This window comes from Triturus cristatus, chromosome 8 (genome assembly GCF_964204655.1).
Source record: "Triturus cristatus chromosome 8, aTriCri1.1, whole genome shotgun sequence".
Taxonomy (NCBI): Eukaryota; Metazoa; Chordata; class Amphibia; order Caudata; family Salamandridae; genus Triturus; species Triturus cristatus.
The window spans coordinates 1,661,534,799-1,661,550,972 of NC_140591.1; the positions used below are offsets into that span (position 1 = coordinate 1,661,534,799).

General features: G+C 44.1%; 1 protein-coding gene across 1 annotated transcript in view; it reads left to right on the forward strand.

The window, feature by feature from the left end:
- LOC146808507 (transient receptor potential cation channel subfamily M member 2-like) overlaps window positions 1-16,174 on the forward strand; it is a 206,396-nt gene that overhangs the window by 174,211 nt on the left and 16,011 nt on the right. Inside the window, exons 24-26 of the mRNA XM_085623588.1 lie at window positions 4,721-4,797; window positions 6,086-6,187; window positions 7,542-7,628. Coding sequence (XP_085479714.1) covers window positions 4,721-4,797; window positions 6,086-6,187; window positions 7,542-7,628 — 266 coding nt within the window. The remainder of the gene's footprint in view (window positions 1-4,720; window positions 4,798-6,085; window positions 6,188-7,541; window positions 7,629-16,174) is intronic.

Consider the following 16,174-nt stretch of genomic DNA (forward strand, 5'->3'; position numbering starts at 1 on the left):
ATAGTGAACCTCTATTTACCAACAAGTACGGAGCGGTCTCGGGTGACGGCTGATGCGAACAGTGATCTGCTCTCGGCCCCGGCAGGGCCTGTGGGGTGGGAGCGTTACCTTACACTAGGAGAGGAAGTAAAAGTGATATCCTCCCCTCCCCCCACTCCACCACTGTCTCTCCTCACCCTCCACCTCTCTCTCTCCTCCACTTCTGATTTCCTTCCAACTCGGTCCACGCCTCACACTGCTGCATGCGGCACACTGCTGCACGCGGCACACTGCTGCACTCCACACACTGCTTTTATGCAAGTTTATGCTACTGACATTGTAAATGACAATGCCTTTTATTTGTTTTAAAACCAAAACATAAATAAAAGGCATTGTAATTTTACAATGCCAATAGCTCAAACTCTTATAAATGCGAGACCTATTGCATTGCAAATGCTTGTTTTGACTACGATCAATTTTGTTGAAAGGAAGGCTTTTTTCCAGTCCCAGTTGTGTTTTACAAAAAAATTAAATACAAGCCTAACATAGTTTGGTTTAACCAGAGCTATATCTAGTGACAGGAATAATTTGCAGAACCCAGATTTCTTTTTATTTAATAAGCTCATCATATTGATTCTCCTTACATCAGGAAAAGGATGGAAAGGTCAAATTTCCAGATTCAACCTTTGGGTGAGTTGATGGGGAAGTCTTTTATAAAATTTGTAGAGGGGGAACTTAGGTCCTCGATTAAAGAGGTGGTAGATGCCGCTCTAGCGAAGACGAAGAGGAATGGCCCTTTAGAGGAAAATTATTTTTCTGTCTCTGAGGGGGACTCCCCTTTTACCTCTGAACCCAGAAAGAGAGGAAAGGTTTCTCAAAAGAAGAAACACTTGAAGAAGGCGCAAGACATAGTCTACCGAGTTGGTAGCCTAAGCGTTAAAATAGAGAGTGATGCTCTCAGGAGCACAAAAGGATAAGGCAACCTCTTCGGGGCAAAAGGAAAGGTTGTCCATAGTGACATTAATAGAAAGAATGACCTTTATGGCACATTAGAAATGTGGGAAAATGTAAATTCTTCAGAGGAGAATATGGATGATGAGGATATGATTTGGTATGGATTCATATTTGACCCGCAGGAGAGCTGTGATACTTTAGTTTTAGATGATGATATAGACCAAGCCTAAAATTCTACTGATATAAAAGACTCACTCGGAGGTGAGATGTTTAATACAACCATGATAAAGCCTCCATAGAGTGGGTAAGGGTGCCCAATGGACCACGTTTCAAAATATTTAAATCTTTGGGTCAGAAAATCCTTAGATAGAGAAACCTGCAATTTACTCCGGGAAGAGTATCCAAGACCCTCTACTGAACATAAGGTTTGTAGTACTCCTAACCTGGTCCCGGATATTATAACATTTTTATTCAAATTTAGAAAGGACCCTAAGAAATGGATTGAAAAATGCCTTAAACAGAGTCAAGATAAAAAGCTTAACGTTCTGGGTCCCCTCGACCGCATTTTGGATATAGCTGAAGAAGCCAAAAGTTTAAAATGGCAGAGTAAAATTGGACCTCTTAAGATGCTGGGCATAATGCACCATCTGCTTACTAGGCAATGCCAATGCAAATCTTCTCTCTGAAAGATGCAAAAAGGTTCTTATGTTAATGAATCCAAAACTGGCAGATTTATCAATGAGAGGATGTAGGGGATCCTAAAGGCCTTTTATTTGGCAAAAGCTTACTCAAATCATTAGGCAAATATGTTTGAACAATTACTGTTTTTAGTAAAGCCCAAAATAATATGCATAGTCTTTGCATCAAGAGCAATTTTTGGACAGGCTCGTGGGGGGAACTGGCTGCCAGCCAGGCCTCATTTAGGTCCCAATATTACAACCAAGATTCTGAAATCTAGGGTACTTATGGAAGAGACGATGGAAGGGGCTACCGCTCCAGTCCAAATTTTTATATCCAGAGAGGGAGAACTTCAAGGTCACGTGGAGGGAGATTAAGGCCTCAGGTTCCCAGGGTGAATTGTCTTGGTTCTTCCCTATTTAAGGTCGGGGAAGGTTATCATTTTCCGTATACAATTGAGAAAAGATAACAAGAGGCCCCTGGGTTTTGGAAACAGTTTCCGGTTTTAAAATAGACTTCCTGGAAGAACCCGTACAGATAAGACAACCAAAGGAATTAAAGTTAGGCACAGAAAAGATGGTTTTGATAGAAATAGAATAGTTGCTAGAGAAGGGAGCCTTGGTTCGTGCTCAGAAGTTGGAAGGTTCAAAAGGTTTAGGGCCATATGTAGGTGGCATACACTTTACCGATTCTTAAATACCGAATCTTACCGATTCGGTATTTAAGAATCGGTAAAGTGTATGTAGGTAAAAATTTGGTAAATGTTACCGAATCGGAGTAAGTCGGTAATTACCGAATCGGTATTTACCGATTCGGTAATGAGGCATACCTTCCCATTGATTGAATCAATGGGAAGGTATGCCTCATTACCGAATCGGTAAATACCGATTCGGTAATGGGGGGAGCACATGCAAGGGTGGCAGGGTGTCACATTGACACCCTGTTGCACCCCTGATTCTTCCATGTGTGCACATGTGGCGCACATACATGCCCTAGGGGCATGTATGTCTGCCACATTGCACACTTCACAGTGCACAAAAATGCATTTTCACACCTATTCGTCATTTACCACCAACTATTAGTTGGTGGTAAATAACGAATCCCCACACCCACCACACAGTCCCCCTACATCTCATTACTGTATTCGGTAAATTACCGAATACAGAAATGAGCCCCCTACATGTCAACAGCCTAAATACCGGTCGGTAACGGTATGATTACCGAAAATCGGCCGTTACCGACCGGTATTGGGCTACGTACATGAGGCCCTTAGTGAGCACCGTTTTCCTAGTAAAGAAAAAGGACAAGGGTTGACGTCCAGTTATAAATGTAAGCAGTTTGAATTTTTTTTCTGGTTTTAGGCATTTCAAGATGGAAGGAATCCATCTTCTGAGGGACATTTTGCAAACGATTGGTTAGTAAAGTTAGAGCTCAAAGACGCTTATTTCATGATTGCTATGGACAGGCACAGTCAGAAATATCTCTGCTTCGGTTGGAGGGGGTCCTGTATCAGTCCCTATATCTTCCCTTTGGTCTGCCTTCAACTCCTTTGTGTTTCACGCCTTGATCAACAATTTTGCAAGTGGGAGCTACCCTCTAATTAGAAGAGTGATGAAAGGTGTGAGAATTTAAAGACCTCCTAGAACTCGTTATGAATCACTGGGAAGTAAATGTATTTACTAATTGGCCATGTAATAAATATCTTACTTTAAAACAGATTTCCATGAAATTATTAACTCTGCTTTGCTTGATCTCTTTCAGGAGAGTTTTAGATGTTATGGCTTTAGAGATTTTGAATAGAGTTTACTCTGTTGAGGGGGTACATTTTTTGTTTTTGGAAAAGAACCAAAACAATGTCTCAATCAATTTTTTATCTATTCTTTCGAGATTGTGAAAAACTGTGTGGTGAGTTGTATGAAAGTTTATGAGAACAAAATGTTAGAATTTAGATCTCATGGAGAGGGTCAATTGCTTGTATCATATGTTAAACCTTATAAAGCAGTGTCTACAGCAACTTTGGCAGGTGGGTATGTTCTGTCATGGACAAATCTGTTGTGGATCTTTCTAGGTTTGGTGCCCATTCCTCTAGAGGGGCGATAATTAGCAAGGTGTTCGGGTCTGGTGGTTCCTTGCCGGAACTTTTAAAAGCAGCAGATTGGTCAAATGCTAAAACTTGTTCTCAATTGTATTGAAGACCAGTGGAGCATGTAAGTGGTACAGCATTTGACATCGTTAAACGTGCATAATGGTAGCCTCCGGCCTTGTAATGAAATGGCGATTCTCCAATTAACATACAAAGAGAATCTTCTTTTCATTAAAGACAATGGAGGCTAACATTATCCTACTCTCCTCAAACCTAAGGTGGGAAAAAAGAAAATATTTTGTGATAATTGGATTTTTATAATTACTGTTAGGATTTGGAGTTGTAATCTTATGTTAATTTTTATCATAATTTAGAGTTTGTTTTATCAAGAAAATAGTTTGTGATCTTATCCTGAGGAAGATGGATAATTTGTTTGTTGAAGATGTGAAAGTTCTTGGGTATATCCTGAAGAAGTCAAGTTATATTTAGTTTTGTCGCACCCTGAGAAGAGGATGATGCCTGTGTGCACTGAATGCTTAAATGCTCTGAACATTCAATGGTTCATGATATATTAGTTGTTCTTTAAAGGGCTGCATGTTGGGGCAGCAATAAAGGTTATTGCATAATGTTAGCCTATGTTGTCTTTAATGAAATCAAGATACTCTGTGCATGTTAATTGGAGAACCGCCATTCCCAACCCCTATTGCTCTGGTGGCGAACAATTTCGAAAGCAGCCTTCCTCTCAAGAGCTGAAAGGCTCCATAGATCAACATGTAATTATCCAGTGTGATCCAGGCCAGTAGACTGTGTCTGGCTCATGCTGGTAGTGCTGAAAATTATTAACAAATGTACATCTTCCTCAGTGAATTGAAAGCCTCAGTCCTGAGTTCTGTTGGAAACCCCCATTGGAATGGACGCTGATTGGTATCTTAGCAGCCGAACCTTTCTATCTTGTCCGAGCGTAGGTAGGGCACATTGCTCGGACTGGGGTCTGTGACAGACACTGACATGTCTTTATTCCCACAGAGAGATTTCCTGATCTATCATCCTCCTTTCCATATTGCGCCCAGAGAAGACCGAGGAGTATTTGGCCCACTTACAGGGTAGGTGTGAACACAACATTTAAAGTGCCACTGTCTCTACGTTAAGCCTCTTGTAACGCCTGTCGAAGTAGATAGCTGTGGAGTTAAGAAAAGCCGGTCTCAGTGGTATAATGAACATATCTTTTCTCTTCTAGGTATCCCCCTTTTTTGGTTACATCTGTTAATCATTTATGTATAAATGACACTGATAGAATGCATGTTTGTTTAATGACACTTTTCCGTGCAACGTGATATTCAAGTCCCGCAAATATATTCTCATTAATGAGTATGAGCTGCATTCTCTGTTCTAAAATAATTGACAAGCATACAACAAAGTTTCATGGAAGCTGATAATTTCATTCTCATGTATTCATATAATCCAAAGAGGACAATTTCACAGAATGAAAATAAATAAAAGGGCAGCAGGCCACAGTCTGCTAATTGGTTATCCTAAAAGATTCAACAATCACCAAATAATGTTATATATTTTAGAAACATGGTGTGAAGGGCGACAGAGGAAGTTCACACCCAGAGACTGAGATGGGACAAGCCATTCAGAATCGCTTCACCTACTTTACTGAAGGCTAACTTGAGGTGTAATCAGCCTTCGCATGCTGGGGCCTCACCAGCCTTCACATGGGGCCTCAACACCCTTCACATGCTGGGGCCTCATCAGCCTTCACATGCTGGAGCCTCATCAGCCTTCACATGCTGGGGTCTCATCAGCCTTCATGTGCTGGGGCCTCATCAGCTTTCACATGCTAGGGCCTCATCGGCCTTTACATGCTGGGGTCTCATCAGCCTTCATGTGCTGGGGCCTCATCAGTCTTCACATGCTGGGGCCTCATCAGCCTTCACATGCTGGGGCCTCAACAGCCTTCACGTGCTGGGGCCTCATCAGTCTTCATTTGCTCCGGCCTCACCAGCCTTCACGTGCTGGGGCCTCACCAGCCTTCACATGTTGGGGCCTCATCGGCCTTCCCATGCTGGGTCCTCATCAGCCTTCACATGTTGGGGCCTCATCGGCCTTCCCATGCTGGGGCCTCATCAGCCTTCACATGTTGGGGCCCTCATTGGCCTTCACATGCTGGGGCCTCACCAGCCTTCACATGTTGGGGCCTCATCAGCCTTCACATTCTGGGGCCTCATCAGCCTTCCTTCCAGTGGAGACAAGAAGAACAGATGAAGATATTGTAAGGTTTGCTCTCCTTCTCAGGCAGGCTTGTTCATCCCTTCCTGAGTCTCCTCTCTTCTCTGCATTGTCTTCAGCTGTCTCCTTTTTGAGTGAAAGAGCTTTCTCTTTTTTCAGGTCCCCTCGGAGTCTGCCAAAGAGAAACTACAATGCCCTGAATGGCCTTATTGACCTCCGCAGCGCATGTGGGACATACAAGGTGCGGGATGGGGTACCTCTGTAAGTACCGTCTGACTCCTCGTCTACAGTTGATGATTGGACATTGTATAGTAAAATGCCAAGATTGACTTGGGGTAACCCACCCCTCGGTTTCTAGAGGCAGCAATTGGACATTGTATAGTAGAATACCAAGATTGACTTGGGGTAACACATCCCTCGGTGTTTAGAGGCAGTGTTTGGACATTGTATAGTAGAATGCTAAAATTGACTTGGGGTAACAAACCCTTCGGTGTCTAGAGGCAGTGATTGGACATTGTATGGTATGACTTGGGGTAACACACCCCTCGCTGTCTAGAGTCAGTGATTGGACATTGTATAGTATGACTTGGTGTAACAAACCCCTCAGTGTCTAGCGGCAGCGATTGGACATTGTATTGTAGAATGCCAAGATTGACTTGGGGTAACAAACCCTTCGGTGTCTAGAGGCAGTGATTGGACATTGTATAGTATGACTTGGGGTAACAAACCCCTCAGTGTCTAGCGGCAGCGATTGGATATTGTATGGTATGACTTGGGGTAACACATCCCTCAGTGTCTAGAGGCAGTGATTGGACATTGTATAGTAGAATGCCAAGATTGACTTGGGGTAACACATCCCTCGGTGTTTAGAGGCAGTGATTGGACATTGTATAGTAGAATGCTAACATTGACTTGGGGTAACACATCCCTCGGTGTCTAGAGGCAGTGATTGGACATTGTATAGTATGACTTGGGGTAACACATCCCTCGCTGTCTAGAGGCAGTGATTGGACATTGTATAGTGTGACTTGGGGTAACAAACCCCTCAGTGTCTAGCGGCAGCGATTGGACATTGTATTGTAGAATGCCAAGATTGACTTGGGGTAACAAACGCTTCGGTGTCTAGAGGCAGTGATTGGACATTGTATAGTAGAAAGACAAGAGTGACTTGGGGTAACAAACCCCTCAGTGTCTAGAGGCAGTCATTGGACATTGTAGTACAAGACTTCTCTACAGCATGGTTGGATACTGCAGCTCTGCTCAGTTTGTAGGGTATGTCTGTTGACACTGCATTTTGCTTCTGGAGTTACTGGTATTTTGTTGCTGTTCACAGGGGGTCTGTGGATAACTTGCACAACTGACAACTCCTGTACGCATGCTGTAGGTTGAAAGTGCTTTACACAGGACTGACAAGTCTTACCTCTGAGCCATATTAGTCCATGTTCAGTGCTTCTCAATACATCAGGACAGAGTGCACCGAAGAACATCCCTACTGCGCTCTGGATCTTTAGAGGTTACATAGTACAGGCCCTAATGACCTGCCGGAGGTTTTACCCAGCTTGCAACAGGGGTTCCGGTTATTTTATAATGCAAATTATTTGTTTTATTTTGTCAGAAACCCAATGGGACGGACTGGGATTCGAGGGATTGGAAGTCTACGATGTTATGGGCCAAACCATTCGCTGCACCTGGTGCTTACACGGTGAGTGTGAACATTTGCTATGCTGCTTCTAATGCTAGATTTTTTCGGGCACTAGGACTTATGCTGCCAAAACTCTGTTGTACTTATTTAACATCTGCTGAATGCTCAACTTATCTAGAGGTGCGATACTGAGAAACAGGACAACATATTTAAGATTATATTGAAAGAAATTGTAGAGTTTGAGCACAAACCTGTAACCATAACTGATCCACAAGTACAAACTCAGCCCTTCCTCCCAAATCATCTAAGGAGGAAAAAGAGCAAAGAGACTGCTATATGGGTAGCAGCTGGCACCGGAGAAGGCACTGGAGGGAAACGTTTATTTTTGAAAGTGAAGGTTCACAGGCAAGCCAGCCAGTAGGTCTGAAGCACAAAGGCAAGAAAAGATAGTAAGAGACAACCAAGGAGGCGAAACATTTTAGGTCTACAGTTCGATGAAGCAAAAGGGAAAGATATGTTGAGAGAAGAACTGTCATTGATGTACTTCACAGCTGAAATTCATCTTTACAATTAGAAGGGCTCGGATGAAAGGAATCAGACTGGAGCAAGCTAGACTGAAGGTGAATGAGGTGGTGTTATACTGATGGGGCTTCAGATACTGATGGGGCTTTAGATACTGATGGGGCTTCGGATACTGATGGCTTCAGATACTCATGGGGCTTCAGATACTGATGGGGCTTCAGATACTGATGGTGCTTCAGATACTGATGGAGCTTCAGATACTGATGGGACTTCAGATACTGATGGTGCTTCAGATACTGATGGAGCTTCAGATACTGATGGGACTTCAGATACTGATGGGCTTCAGATACTGATGGGGCTTCAGATACTGATGGTGCTTCAGATACTGATGGTGCTTCAGATACTGATGGAGCTTCAGATACTGATGGGACTTCAGATACTGATGGGCTTCAGATACTGATGGGACTTCAGATACTGATGGTGCTTCAGATACTGATGGGCTTCAGATACTGATGGGGCTTCAGATACTGATGGTGATTCAGATACTGATGGTGATTCAGATAACGATGGTGCTTCAGATACCGATGGTGCTTCAGATACTGATGGGCTTCAGATCCTGATGGGGCTTCAGATACTGATGGGCTTCAGATACTGATGGGGCTTCGGATACTGATGGTGCTTCAGATACTGATGGTGCTTCAGATACCGATTGTGCTTCAGATACCGATGGTGCTTCAGATAGTGATGGAGCTTCAGATCCTGATGGGGCTTCAGATACTGATGGGGCTTCAGATACTGATGGTGCTTCAGATACTGATGGTGCTTCAGATACTGATGGGCTTCAGATCCTGATGGGGCTTCAGATACTGATGGGCTTCAGATACTGATGGGGCTTCGGATACTGATGGTGCTTCAGATACTGATGGTGCTTCAGATACCGATTGTGCTTCAGATACCGATGGTGCTTCAGATAGTGATGGAGCTTCAGATCCTGATGGGGCTTCAGATACTGATGGGGCTTCAGATACTGATGGGCTTCAGATACTGATGGTGCTTCAGATACTGATGGGCTTCAGATACTGATGGGGCTTCAGATACTGATGGAGCGTCAGATACTGATTGGACTTCAGATACTGATGGGGCTTCAGATAATGATGGGACTTCAGATAATGATGGGATTTCAGATACTGATGGTGCTTCTTGATGGTGCTTCAGATCCTGATGGGGCTTCAGATACTGATGGGGCTTCAGATACTGATGGCGCTTCTTGATGGTGCTTCAGATCCTGATGGGGCTTCAGATACTGATGGGGCTTCAGATACTGATGGTGCTTCAGATACTGACGGTGCTTCGGATACTGACGGTGCTTCAGATACTGACGGTGCTTCAGATACTGACGGTGCTTCAGATACTGATGGTGCTTCAGATACTGATGGTGCTTCAGATACTGATGGTGCTTCAGATACTGATGGGGCTTCAGATACTGATGGTGCTTCAGATACTGATGGGACTTCAGATACTGATGGGGCTTTAGATACTGATGGGGCTTGAGATACTGATGGGCTTGAGAAACTGATGGGGCTTGAGATACTGATGGGACTTCAGATACTGATGGGCTTCAGATACTGATGGGCTTCAGATACTGATGGGGCTTCAGATACTGATGGGCTTTAATTGCACGTCCCTTTTACCGGTCCTGCTGAATCGGAATGTGTCATACCCTTTTTATGTCCTTCAGCTGGTACTGTCTGGGCAACTAGCATTTTCATTTTTGTGTCTTTCATGCGTCTGTGTTCATGTTCCTGTTCCTCTTTAATTCTATTGTGATGGTACTGTAACATTTGTAACATTTGTGTTGGAGTGTTACCTTGCCAGGTACTCTCGAATTTTAATACTCTATTCTTTACCGGGGACAGAGCATTTTCTACTAATTTTGTTACAAACAGATGCGGGTATGATTCGCTACTTGCTTTTATGCCACTATTTATACCAAAACATTTTTCAAATCGGGCATAGTAATCACTAGTGTCTTCATCTTGCTTTTGTTTACAGGCTGAAATTGTACCCCAATCTTCCTTTTTCGTAGTTAATAAACGTGGCAGTACCTGTACTAGCAAACCTGGTAGTGCTTTAGTTTTATCCCCGAGTCCTGCTCCTGCAGTTCGGGCCTTTTCTTCCGCCTCTAACACTGACCATTCTATCTTTTGGTCTCCTACCTCCCACTCCTTTTCCTTGAGTTTCTCATAAATGCCAGTAGGCATCAACACCTTTAATATCGTCATAATGTCGGGATAGGTATACTCTCCCATGAGTAACATGTCTTTAATTTCTCGGTGAAAACCCGCTGGGTCTTTGTCATGACTAGGTACCACTTTCTTCATTTCTAACAGTTCTATTTTTGATATGGGCGTATATACAAATACGCGCCTAAACTCGTCGCCCTCGCCCTTTATTGGGTGTACCTCTCGTAAGGGATTCTGTCTATCCATGTGATATGTTGTTCTTTCCTTGCTGGGCAATGAGGTATGCTCTGAGCATATAAAAAGAATATACTGCTTTCTTGACATTAGAATTTCTTTAATTAATTCAGTACCTGGACCTCTCCATTTATTTGTAAGCAATTCAGTCAATATGTCAGGTAACGGACCAGGGTCCGAATGCTGACTCCGATATAGTATAATGAGTTGTTGAATCATATAAATCCCAGCCAACCTCTGTTCATCTGGGGTGAGATTCAAAAATGTGCGTACTACTGTAGCATCACTATATTTTCCGGGACTGTCCACCCAGTGGACAGCTGCCCTGGCTAAATCTTGTTCATCCATGGAATCGAGAAAATGATAACCCCTTTGTTCTCGGAGTAGTTTGTCAGCAGTTTGGAACGAATGCTCGTTAGACCTTATATTAATTACAGGTATTTGGAAATTCCTGTTATTATCTGGACATATCGGACGTATTGAGTCAATATGACATCTAGTCTGATCCCTATGACAAGATCTTCCTCTACCTACATAGGCTATGGTGTCCGACTGTCCTGCGGGTGGTCCTGACCCTTCTTCCTCGCTTTGTTCGAACTCGTCGGTCTGTAATCTCTCTTCGTGTATCCGTTCTATTTCTTTACGGATCTTTCGGCACATGGCTATTATACAATTTTGCTTATCGTGTCTTCCTTCTGATATATTCTGGCTCCATTTTGTAAGAATATGCATTGCATCCGGGTCTACCCCCGGTCGGTCTTGATTTCTGATCACACAGTTTATGAGGAAACGTAGCAGTTCCCCTTGTATCTCTACTTTCTGGAATTCCATAGCTCTGTTAATACATTCTGGATCTCGCCCTGTTTGAACAAAATGATATATTTTATCTAGATGCGCAGTCATTCCTGGTAACCTCGCTAAATACCCTGCGGCTCGTCTGATACGTAATGATGCCAGGACCATTTCGTCCTCTTTACCGACCACCGGGTCATATCTACAATCTATAAGAAGTTCCTTAAGCGCACGTTCACTTACGAATTTGGGTGTACGTGAATGCGCTGACTCTTGAAAAACAAGTTTATTTATTCTAGGTGGCGTGAAAGTATTGCTAGCACCTCCCGTGGCCCCATCTGGGGCGTCGGGTGTGAAAGGATTCGTCGAACGTGACACAGCAACTATAGGTGTGGACACCACTGTAGAATCGACTGTGGAGACAGATGCGGAAACAGATGTGCTTGCCGAAGCTAGTGTCGGGACTTGCTGTTGCACAGGGACAGATACCTGATCCTGACGTTGAACCCCCCCGCCAGACGGTCTATGTGGTGCGGGGTTAGCATACTCGGGAGCTGCGTCATCTAGATATGAGGAAAGAAAAACATCTTCGGCGGTTCTGGGATGTCCTTTAGGATGTACCTTAATTGGAAATAATGGGGGTGGCAAGTCTTTTGGCATCCCTAGAGCAGCCTTTGGTAATCCTTCGGCTAGAAGAGGATACATACCATTCATAAGGGCATTTCTTTGTCTATCTACTTGTTCCGATTTCACTCGGATACCTTCCTCAATTAATAGATTTTCTTGAACTTTATTTGAACTTTCTTTACTCTTCTCTTCCTGTCTACGTGCTTTTTCTGTACGTCTATGAGATTCTTTACGCCATAACTCAACAGCGTCTTTCTGTGACTGTCTGACTTTTCTTTTCCATAATTCTTCCTCGACTTTCATGATGCACTCTGCATCCCAGGTTCCCGCTGCGGGCCACCTCTGACTTTCCGGCAATCCCTTGGTATAATCTACCCATAAATCAAGAAATAATATGGCATCTAAGCCATGCTTCTGATACATAAAGTGCCCTGGAGTATCCCTAGGAGGAATAGGGACGGCTTCTTCAAGTACCCCTTTCCTAGTAGTGATCTGTCTTAATTTCGAAAAGAGCGGCATATTGACAACTGATCCGATACTTAATTTTGAACACACTTAATACAAAAAGCACACTAATGAACAACCATTCATACCACAATATGCAAGACGTTTAACACATTTAACATTAAAACATTAAACCTTTAACTGAAACAACAATGATGATCGTCTGCATAACTAAATCACCATGCTTAATTCTTGACACTTACTAGATACTTCGGAATACTTGATATACTGCTAAACAGTACAGATACACTGCTAAAACAGTGCAGACCGGATTTGTGTACCCAAACCCGTCTTGACCGGCACAACCTATGTGCACGTCAGAAATGCCTCCCCAGAAATGGTACTCACCGGGTAGCTTCGGAAACGGAAGGCCTCAGTAACTTGAACTTGAACCGGACTCGACTCGACTCGACTCGTCGGGAACTGGGCTAGACTTCGAACTGGTGGGTCTCGATATACCTCGGATCTTGCTCTCTCAGCTAGGCTCTGGTCGGGATACTTCGCACTTCTCACCGCCTCGTCTGGGTGTTGATCGTAGTCTCAGTCGCCCCCGCTTGACCGGAGGGAGATACAGGAAATCCTGCTGGTACGCGTAATTGTCCGTCCAGCTGTGGCAGGAGACCGGGCCTACAACTCACCGCCGGCGCGTGAGATGAGAAAGTGTCCCTGTTCGGGCGCCATCATGTGGTAAATAAAAATTCCTTTACCGGGACTGAATTTGATACATAATCATAATAAAATAGCTCAGTAAAATGAGAGGCAGAATCCGTGATATTAGAGTTTCTGAATGGGCTTTATTCCAATAATCGATTATAATCGGATGCTTCAAGTTCCATCACCACGGGGTTCAGGAAGTGAAGTACATACTTTATTGACAAGAAGTAACTTTTATAGTACATACGTTATAATGAAGCAAATACAGTAGGCGTAATAATTGATAAGGAACTTGACGTGGTACCTGCGTAACCGAAAATGGGTGTTTACAAGGAGTAAAAAGACACATGATTGGTTATGATTTCATGCATAGGTGGATCTATAAGATAATACTTGACATAGATGCGCGCGCAGCAGCATGACGTGTAATTGACGTGTAACTAGGGGGTGAAGGGAACTTGACATTAGCTCTACATGTGGAGACGAAAAGTCTGGGGGTCAGATCAACCTAATCCCAAATCATATCTAACATCCTATGTTTAAAGAACTATGTTATCCATAAAGAAGGACTCTCGGACAGAATCTATTCTATACTGACTGTGCGTGTGTGTACAAGCGTCTAAGTGTCTACACTGAATGCGAGGGGATGGGAATATTCCATGGTGACAGGGCTATGAATTACTTGCATGAGGGCAGAGAAACCGGGCCTTTTGCTTGGTAACTGGAGGAATGTTTACTTAAGCTACTAGGCAGGAATGCATCGGCTGAGGGGGAAGCAGATAATTCGAAGGTGAAATACAGCTCTTGGCAGAGAATAGGCTGATGTCAGGCTTCGTGGGCCGCGCAGAGAATGAGACAGAGTTCATGGTCACAGATGCAGGTTCAGACTGGAGCTTTCAGAAGCAGAAGGCAAAAAGAGTTTGATGACAGAATCAGGGCCTACTTGCCTTGGACTGTAAAATGGCATAAGTGAACCATATAAAGCCGGTGGCCTTTCATATTTAGGAATGGAATATCCGACATATTCATGGCGGATCTGACAGAGGACATGTTGACGGTGGACGCACATGTATTTGCGTCTTCATAACTGGAACTGGAGGGAACATACATGTACTTGTGACATGCACATAGAACCGTTGGGGTCCAAGATAGGGGACATAACTGACCAGGAAAATCCACATTTCCACATACTGATGGTGCTTCAGATACTGATGGTGCTTCAGATACCGATGGTGTTTCAGATACTGATGGTGCTTCAGATACCGATGGTGCTTCAGATACTGATGGGACTTCAGATACTGATGGGGCTTCAGATACTGATCGTGCTTCAGATACTGATGGGGCTTCAGATACTGATGGTGCTTCAGATACTGATGGGACTTCAGATACTGATGGGGCTTTAGATACTGATGGGGCTTCAGACACTGATGGGCTTGAGATACTGATGGGGCTTGAGATACTGATGGTGCTTCAGATACCGATGGTGCTTCAGATACTGATGGGGCTTCAGATACTGATGGGGCTTCAGATACTGATGGGGCTTCGGATACCGATGGGGCTTCAGATACCGATGGTGCTTCAGATACCGATGGTGCTTCAGATACCGATGGTGCTTCAGATACCGATGGTGCTTCAGATACCGATGGTGCTTCAGATACCGATGGGGCTTCAGATACTGATGGGGCTTCAGATACTGATGGGGCTTCGGATACTGATGGGGCTTTGGATACTGATGGTGCTTCAGATACTGATGGGGCGTCAGATACTGATGGGGCTTCAGATACTGATGGTGCTTTAGATACTGATGGGACTTCAGATACTGATGGTGCTTCAGATACTGATGGTGCTTCAGATACTGATGGGCTTCAGACACTGATGGGCTTCAGATACTGATGGTGCTTCAGATACTGATGGTGCTTCAGATACTGATGGTGCTTCAGATACAGATGGGGCTTCAGATACTGATGGGGCTTCAGATACTGATGGGGCTTCAGACACTGAGGGTGCTTCAGATACTGATGGGGCTTCAGATACTGCTGGGCTTCAGATACTGATGGGCTTCAGATGCTGATGGGGCTTCAGATACTGATGGGCTTTAGATACTGATGGGGCTTCAGATACTGATGGGGCTTCAGATACTGACGGTGCTTCGGATACTGACGGTACTTCAGATACTGACGGTGCTTCAGATACTGATGGGACTTCAGATACTGATGGGGCGTCAGATACTGATGGGGCTTCAGAAACTGATGGTGCTTCAGATACTGATGGGGCTTTGGATACTGATGGTGCTTCGGATACTGATGGTGCTTCAGATACCGATGGTGCTTCAGATACCGATGGTGCTTCAGATACTAATGGTGCTTCAGATACTGATGGTGCTTCAGATACTGATGGGGCTTCAGATACTGATGGGCTTTAGATACTGATGGTGCTTCAGATACTGATGGTGCTTCAGATACCAATGGTGCTTCAGATACTGATGGGCTTCAGATACTGATGGGGCTTCAGATACTGATGGGCTTCAGATATTGATGGGCTTCAGATACTGATGGGGCTTCAGATACTGATGGGCTTTAGATACTGATGGTGCTTCAGATACTGATGGTGCTTCAGATACCGATGGTGCTTCAGATACTGATGGTGCTTCAGATACTGATGGGGCTTCAGATACTGATGGGGCTTCAGATACTGATGGGGCTTCAGATACTGATGGGGCTTCAGATACTGATGGGGCTTCGGATACCGATGGTGCTTCAGATACCGATGGTGCTTCAGATACCGATGGTGCTTCAGATACTGATGGTGCTTCAGATACTAATGGTGCTTCAGATACTGATGGGCTTCAGATACTGATGGTGCTTCAGATACTGATGGTGCTTCAGATACTGATGGTGCTTCAGACACTGATGGGCTTCAGATACTGATGGTGCTTCAGATACTGATGGTGCTTCAGATACTGATGGTGCTTCAGATACTGATGGTGCTTCAGATACTGATGGGCTTCAGATACTGATGGTGCTTCAGATA